An 8,562-nucleotide genomic window follows, 5' to 3' on the forward strand; every position below is an offset into this window, starting at 1 on the left:
GACTGATATTGAGGTCTTTAATCCATTTGGACTTGAGTGTTGTGCATGGTGATAGATATGGATCTATTTTCATTCTTCTACAGGTTGACATCCAGTTTGCCAGCACAGTTTGTTGAAGATGCTCTCTTTTTTCCATTGTGTACTTTTAGCTCCTTTATCGAAAATCAGGTGTTCAAAGTTTTGTGGGTTAATGTCAGGGTCTTCTATTCGATTCCATTGGTCGACTTCTCTGTTTTTATGCCAATACCAAGCTGTTTTCAATACTGTAGCTCTGTAGTAGAGTTTTAAAGAAGGTCACTTTCTGAGGTTCCAGAAGAACCAGTATTTGGGAGAGATAACTCAGCACTGTATGTCTGCTTGTGTCTATTCCTCTGCAGGGCACTACCCACACACCACTGAATGAGATTCACAGAGTCTCTGCTGCCCAAGAGCCAAGAGTCATAAATGGGGACAGAAGAGAGACAGTTCACATAGCCACACAAAACTGGTCTTAGGAAGGAAATATTGAAACAGGACCTGGCAGGAGAAAGAACTAGTCCCACAGGAAACACACTACTTGGCAGCCTCAACTAAATCTTATTCATTTTGAATTCCTAGGGCCTGGTATGTAGATGATGTTTAGAGATTGGGTATTACAAATAAAAAATGCCATCTCCTTACAGAAATAAACATAGGTTAAAAATAATTCCATTTATAAGTAAGAAAACTTGAAGCCCTGCACAAGCTTTCATACATGCACCCCTTCCCTTTCATCATAACATTTTTCTTTTTTTTGCATTTTTCTTATCATATATCAGATTGACCAGTTATTTTTCATTGCTTATTGAGAACAATAATTTGCCCTCATATTAAAACAACAGCGTCACTTTGGCTTAATAACATGCTCTTGGATAGCCACAGTTGCAGAATATTATTTTCAGATGTTTAAAATTGATCTTTGGTAGTCTTGCTCAGCCATCATCAGTGAAGCTTCCTGCAGCAGTAAATAGAAGACATGAATTCAGAGACACCGCACCCCACTGGAACAATGTGCAACATGAGAGAGACCTTGGAACGCGCGGTCCTCAGTGGAACGTCCATCAAAGCCCTTCCTTCCCTCAAGGCTCAGGAAACAACATGGAAGAGGAGGGGCAAAGATTCTAAGAGGCAGAGGGGATAGATGGCACCAAGGAAATGGTGTCTTCCTGACACAACAGGACTGACACACAAATGAACTTACGTTTATGCTAGCATGATGCCTCTTCCTTTCTTTGTGTTTTGCAGATGTTCAGACATGATTACAAAGTGATCGTTTTTGCGCTGGATCTCATTTGACATGGGAATATATGCAGCTGACTCTGTTTACAGGACTATGATGGATTATTGCCAGTTATCAGTGGCCAGAGACTTTATGTCATTTTCAGTGCAGAGATATTTTGCTTTTACAAATGTTTTCCTCGTCCTTCCTCTCTTAGCAATCAGACTCCTCTGTTAGGTTTTTGTCTAATCCTTCCCATATTTACTTTTTGCAGATATAGTAATTTTTCTCACCTCATAGAAAACTGGCGCACTCTGAACATCACTTTACACCTTGCTTATTTTCCTTGCCGATATGCACAGAGGAGCTTTCCAAACCACTGCACAGAGCAGCTCTCATTTTTAAAGACTTTGTAGTACTCCCTTGCCTGGATGGATCATAGCTATTACAGAGCTGTGGCACCTTAACCCCCCATGTGCCTTAGCCCTAAATTGTCACAGTGTGGATAGAGATTTATATTGCCTGATTTTCTTTTGGGGATGACCACCCCCCAAATAATGACACAGAAACTTATTATTTTTAAATATGAAAGCTTGGCCTTTAGCTTAGGTTTGTCCCCAACTAGCTCTTAAAACTTAAATTAACCTGTTTCTACTAATCTATGTTCTGCCATGTGGCTTGTTCCCTATCCTCCATAGTGGAAGTCTGGCTTCTTCAGTGTCTCTCATTGGTGTCTCTCTGCCTCACTTCTTTCTAGACTTCCTCTCTCTCCCTAGAAGTCCCGCCTACTCTCTCCTGCATACCTATTGGCCATTCGGCTCTTTACTAAACCAATCAGAAGGTACTTTGGCAAAAACACATCTTCATAGTGTCCAAAAAGATTATCCAACAACAGACTTGTTTTTATAATATTGATCTCACATTGAACTGGAGGGTTGTAGGTCACAGTCGGAACTGATGTGACAGACACTCATGGGTTGATATTCTCATTTCCACCAACAATTTTTGACAAGTCATCTAAACCCAGCCTTAAGCTTCCATATATGCAAAAGATAAGGTGTTGCTAAAAAATTGAAACCCAGTCAGATTTCATCCTCTTGATCTGCTCACAGCTGGAAACCAGCTGTTTGTCAGTAGATATTTGTCAACTCAGAGTCCCAGAACTGAAGCTGATTACCACGGTGTAAATGTGAACGCAATCAGTCCTGCCAGCCAGTGTCAAGCTGCTAACAGTTTAATATTCAGTTTGCAAAATTTCCAAAATTTAGCAGCTGGCTAGTGGAATAGGAAAACCTTTTTAAAATGAGTATGGCACTCAGATGTATTAACTCTTCCAGACAGAAGGAAGGTACATTCTCAAAGCTCAAATAACATCTCACTAAGATTACAAGGAAAAAAATCTAAAGAACATTCTCTGTGGCCTCTGCCACCTTCAGTATTCTTTGAAACTTTCATTAATTTGTGTCACAAAAGCATTACTTAGAAACAAAGATACTTGCTTTTGTAAATGTCTTTTGTTGATAAAAATGTTGGCCTCATTTGGTCAAATGCTAGTATGGTTATGCTAGCATACTGTGGAATTTTGATTTGTACCCAAAAGCTGCCTATTTAATCTATTTTTGAAAATGCTTCTCCCAACACCCTAGACTTAAGTCAGGACTTCAGAGGAAGGGATACAGGGGAACCTGGTATGCTGTTAGCGCAGGGACACCTGTGTCCTTGTGATGTAGCTCACCTGGCCCTTGCTCTCTCTCCCATACTCTCAGCTATGCACCCACAAGGATATTTTGATCCAGATCCTCTAACTCAAGCTTGAGGAAAAATATATTTAAGACTTAGTTAGCTGGTTCATGTTATAGCCATCTCTCCAATGGGCCAACAGAACTAAAAATCTGACATCGCAATTTTATGGCTCACATGTAAAACCAACAAGAGTGATATCAGAGGATGTCCAAAGCTATGTGATGTTCATTCCTTTGTGTAAGATTTCAAAGGAAGGCTACTATCTCCCCTTTCATTGGCCTTGAGAAGCAGCCGACCATCCCAGCACATGAGAAATTAATTACCCCAGAGAACCAGGTGCAGCCAGTTAGTGGGTTGCCATGGTAACAGAAGCTCTACATCCTGGATTTTCCAGTACAGTGTCTTATTTTATAAAAATCTTCTCATAGGGCCTTACATAAAGCATCAACACAAGTGTGATTTGATTGCTTGGATGTGCGCGTTAACACATAAACAGGAAAAATACTTTGCCAAATAATGAACCCTTGCTGTTAAGTGAGTTGGCTAAGAAAAAAGTCTGAGGAAATTTTTTAAAATTCCATTGAAAACAGCAACTTTTGGGGAATCTCCTATCTCTAAGAATGACAGTATAGGCCTGACAAAAATAAAAGCTTAGCCCCACGTGAGAGGCACTGTGGCTGTCATCCAAGATGATGTCAATATAAATTTAGCCCAATAAGCTCATTTTTGAGCTTCTGAGGAGATCCCATTATAGAGCCTCTTCCCTCAAACTTAATGACCTTAAAAAATAAATGTAAAATCATCACCCAAAGCAGTGCTTAAGTTACTCTATACAGCCAAACCTTGGTCAGCAGTGGTGCATAAGTGTTGGGGTCTTCATTCTGACAGGTGCTCAATTATTGTTCATGTAAGATGCTAATGTTAGGGGAACGTGTGGGATGAGGACCTAGGAGTACTCTGTGTGGCTCTTCCAACTTGTCTTGTAAACTCGACACCATTCCAAAAGCAAGGGCTGATTGGCAAATAATTCATGACCATTGATTGAAATGGATCAACTAATTCATGGTAAGTGCATACATTGTGTTGTGTTGGCAATGGAGTTAATTTTGGATGCTTAGGACTCTTTCCTTCAGGCCTTTACACTGGATTTTAACTGTACTCTAACGAATGACCCAAGCCTTCAGTTTGGGGGTTGTATTTGCCTTGTCTTTTACAGCATCAGTAAGGTTAGCGAGACCACTGTTTTCAACATAAACAGAGAATTCCAGAGACTCAAATGACAGCATTAGCTCTCTTTGAAGCACTTACTGTCTCGAATTCAGGCGTTTGTTATGGCACATGAATACTGGAGGAAAATTAATTTTACCTTCACTTTTTTTGTTTTATTTTTTAGAGGCAGGGTTTCTGGGTAGTGTAGCCCTGACTGTCCTAAAACTAGCTTTAAAGACCAAACTGACCTTGAACTCACCTGCCTCTGCCTCCCAAGTGCTGGGATTAAAAGTGTGTGCCACCACTGCCTGGCTTATGCTGACCTTTTATTAAGTTGATGCCACTTGATATTTGGCTGACACACTCATAATAACTCCCATTGCTCTCATTCGAAGAAAAGTCCCTTCTTCCAACTTCTCAAGGCAAGTAACTCCTGAGGTGAAATTTGGGTCTCAAGCATTGAATAATTCCTGCTGTTATAGCCTTCTAATGCTGTAAGGAGCACTAAGAGATGTCAACGGTTTATCTTCTTTGGAGCATATATTAATTAATGCTATTCTATGGCTCACGTTAAATTTTTTTTTTTTTTTGGAGATTCTTTCTTTTCCCATTGTATTTTGCTCAAGACATTTCCCCAAAAATAAGTTGAGAACCATGGTATTGAGAAGCGAGACCTCAGAAACAGGGCGACTGAGCACAAGAGGGATTGGGGATGGGAGGGAAATGACTGCAACTTGCTCCCAGGGACTGGAGAAATTTAATAAAAAGAAAATAAAAAAGAGAGTCGGAATCCATCAGTCTTCTCTGCTAGTCATCCTCGCCTTCATCCTCCTCTCCTTCTTCCCCTTCATCATCATCTTCATCTTCATCTTCTTCACCTTCATCTCCTTCTTCATCAATATCTTCCAAGCCTTCTTCTTCTTCATCATCATCGTCATCATCTTCTGCCTCTCCCTCTTCATTGTCCATATCAGGAACCAAATAGCACTGCAAGGGGTTTGGCCAAATGTCATCTTTGATGACTTCTCCTAACTCATCTGCACCTGCATCAGAGTGGTCAGTAAACCAGGTAAAGAAGCTCTCTGGCTCTTCGTGTTGTCTCTTCCTGCTGGCCTTATTCTGTGTTTGACTCGAGCGTTTTGTCAAATCCTTTCCAGATTTCCATTTGATTTCAGTGGACTTTGAGGACAGGTCACCACTCTCATTCAGATGAAATTCTTTAGAGAGAACTTTATTTTCAAAGTAGGGATTTTCATCAAAATAAAAATCTATTCTGTAACCTGATTTAATGTCTTCAAATTCTGTTACTTCAACTCTGGTTAAATAATGCAGAGCCTCTTCGTCTTCCTCCCCAAGCAGTGCAGACACTTGTGGATGGTTTTGTGTGTGTATGTGGAGGTAATTAGGATTATAAGAGGTCATGAAGGGAGGGGTCCTTATAGGGAGAGAGGTAGCAAAAGATCACTCACTCTGCATTTGAGAACATACAAGAAAGGCAGGAAAAGACCCTTCTGGAACCTCAGTGGTCTTCAAGCCTCCAGCACTGTAAGAAATGTCCCTCTGCTACTTAAGCCACAAAACTCTGGCATTGTTTTGACAAGCTGCAATGAGGAAGAGTTACTAAACTTAAAGAATAGCAAAAAACAAAACAAAACATCCAAAATGAGGCCCAGGGACAAAAGAATTGTTTTCCAACCTCCAACAGACTATGGAATAGGTTTGTCCTCCACCCCACCTCTCCCCTAAAATTCACATTTTTGCTGGAGGGGAGAGCACAGAGAACTTGGAAATCAGTGTTTGAAAAATGTCCAAACATGATAAAACTTTACATATGTGTGTGTGTGTGTGTAATATGATACTTATATATCAGAGTAACCAGACACCTCCAGCACAAGAAGAAGAAGATAAACACAAGGTAACTATAACCAGATTTCTGAACACAAATGATAAGATCTGTCTTGAAAGCAGCCAGAGGAAAGGTACTAAATACACAGAAGAGCAAGGTGGAGGATGGCAGATTTCTCACCAGAAGTAATCCAAACCAGAGCTCTCTGTTTAACACACCAAAGGAAGAAACAGAACTTGTCTAGCCTGTGTGGAGCCCTAGATTCAATTTCCAGGACAGGGAGGAGAAGGAAGAGAAGGAGGAAGGGGATGGAATGAGGGAGAAGGAGGGAAGAGGAGGAAGGAGGTAGGAGGAGAAGCAGAATAAGCAGTAGCAGCAGAAGCAACAACAAACAAAACAAATCCATCAATCTAGAACTCTAGATCTAGAGACATTATCTTTGGGAAACCTAGTACAGACTGGAGACGTGACAAGGTGGTAGAACATTTTCCTAGCATGCACACCACAGTGTCCTGGGTTTGGGCACAGCATGACCAAACAAGAAATACATAAAACAGGAGGAAAATCACAAAGCTAAAAAAAAAACCCACAAAATCAGACCAACACTACCTGGAATACTGGAGCAAACTCCTTCCATCAAAGGAGATGGATGCTGGACAGAAGCTGGCAGTTTATCAGAGGAGCCTAAACACAGGACACAGAGATGACCACAGGGGAACCGGGACAGTGTTTGTGTCTCCCTTTTTTTAATTAATTCTTTTTAAAAGATAATTATCTGAAGAAAATTAATGATGCATGTGGAGTTTGAGGCACACATTGAACCAAATGTATGAAAAAATAGATCAATGTCAGGAGCAGAGAACTGTCCTAAGGTTCTTATAGCATGTAAAAATATGATACTGTCTGGGATGAATGAAATACACCTTCTACATAAAACGGCTACTAGGTAACACAAAATAGAGTAAGAGCTACGAAGTCACACAGGGGATAAAGCAGAATGATAACTTTCAGTAAAGGTGGAGGAATAGAGAAAAGGGGATCGAATACAGCGGAGACCCAGAGAAGACAAAGGCAGGATGAGTGGCATGACCCTGTGCCAACACTCACATAGCACACAGAGGGACAGGCTGGATCCAAATGTAAGACTTGACTGTGCTGCACCATGAGAAGCACAGCTTTAATACAGACACAAACTAGAAGGTAACACACGGGCGAAGGTCTGCACTCCTGTGTGTGGTTGACCCTACTGCTGTCTGGTGGGGGCAGTCTCCAGCAGCACAGGGCTTTGAGAGGAATCCATGGAGTCAGCGTAAACTGGACTTTTCTATCTGAGGAGTTTAGGGAAAAAACACTCATATACTCTCTTGATGGCTTTCTTCTTTATTTTCTATTCTCTCATGTTCTTTCTATTTCTTTCTCTGTTCTTTCTACTGGATATATTTTTTTGCACTTAAAACAATCTTGGTGGAGGAATACATTAATTGAATTAGGAACTGCATTAAGTGAAAAGTAAGAAATGAGAAAAAAATAAAGAAAAACTTCCCTCAAAATGTTGGTGGTCATTACCAGTAGGCTGTGTGATTTGGGGTGATCTTATTGGCCCGGCTTTCATAATTCATTGCTAACAGGAGAGCTGGGAAGTCAGCTATCAAAACATGTATGGACTACATGCTTTTGTCCAGACCATGCTACAACTTCCAAGCATAGAAGGTAGGTGGCAGCTTTAGACATTTTCCTTGCCCTTTGGAAAGTTCAGGTTTTTCTGAAAAATAAAGTTTGAGATGAGCACTGTATTTCCCCCACGGCCATCAGGCATCTGCCCATCCCAGCCTCAGGCTGTGGCTGCTCCTCATTCAGTGCAGAATCACATGTGTGCATCTCTGTGGTGAAAGACCCAGCCAGACCCCACTGACCTTCAACTGGTTCTTATGGTAACCTAGCTGAATAAGACTGTTCTTCAGAGATATCCTAGAATCACAGCAACATTAGCTGATTGAGCTGCTTCCTGAAGCCCAGTCTTCATTTCCGGACCAACATTGGTAAAAAGATGTGATACCTAAGCATCACTGGTAGAAGCTGTCATCACTGTGGTGGCTTGCTCATTAGTGTTGATAACTGACCTCCAAATTTAGTAAGTAGATTGACAGAGGTTAGCAACGATATCTTGAAAACAAGCTGCAGTGTAGAAACTTGAGTTATGATAGGCTTAAAAACAAGGAATTGAGATCACATTATTAAATCTCAGATGCTTTAGTAATGCCACATCTTCAGGCAGGTGCCTCCACACCGTGACTCCCCTTTGTCACAACTATCGCATTTTGCATATGTATTTTTTTGTGGGTTGAACATGAGTGACAGTCTGTTTATAAAAGCATGCTTTAGAGAGAATGTCAGTTCAATTTTTACTTCCCTTGGAAGTCATTTTGATTTTGAATCTGTGGGATACATCCATCTCATTTGAGGAAGAATGCCAGCAAGGGTTGGACAGTTGTTACACGGAACCTCGATTCATGCCTAGCTGCCGTCT

The 8,562-nt window shown here is 40.9% G+C and overlaps 1 protein-coding gene across 1 annotated transcript; it reads right to left on the bottom strand.

Moving 5' to 3' along the window:
* Positions 1 to 4,784: 4,784 nt before the first annotated feature.
* LOC101981032 (protein SET-like) lies at positions 4,785 to 5,611 on the bottom strand. Its single transcript, XM_005361664.2, has one exon. It carries the CDS (start codon positions 5,609 to 5,611, stop codon positions 4,997 to 4,999), a length of 615 nt encoding a protein of 204 aa, XP_005361721.1. The 3' UTR covers positions 4,785 to 4,996.
* Positions 5,612 to 8,562: the final 2,951 nt, after the last annotated feature.

This window comes from Microtus ochrogaster, linkage group LG4, assembly GCF_000317375.1.
Source record: "Microtus ochrogaster isolate Prairie Vole_2 linkage group LG4, MicOch1.0, whole genome shotgun sequence".
NCBI lineage: Eukaryota > Metazoa > Chordata > Mammalia > Rodentia > Cricetidae > Microtus > Microtus ochrogaster.

Excerpts from the sequence above, each read along its gene's own strand:
- LOC101981032 (XM_005361664.2), bottom strand. The coding sequence starts at position 5,611 with ATGACCTCTTATAATCCTAATTACCTCCACATACACACACAAAACCAT.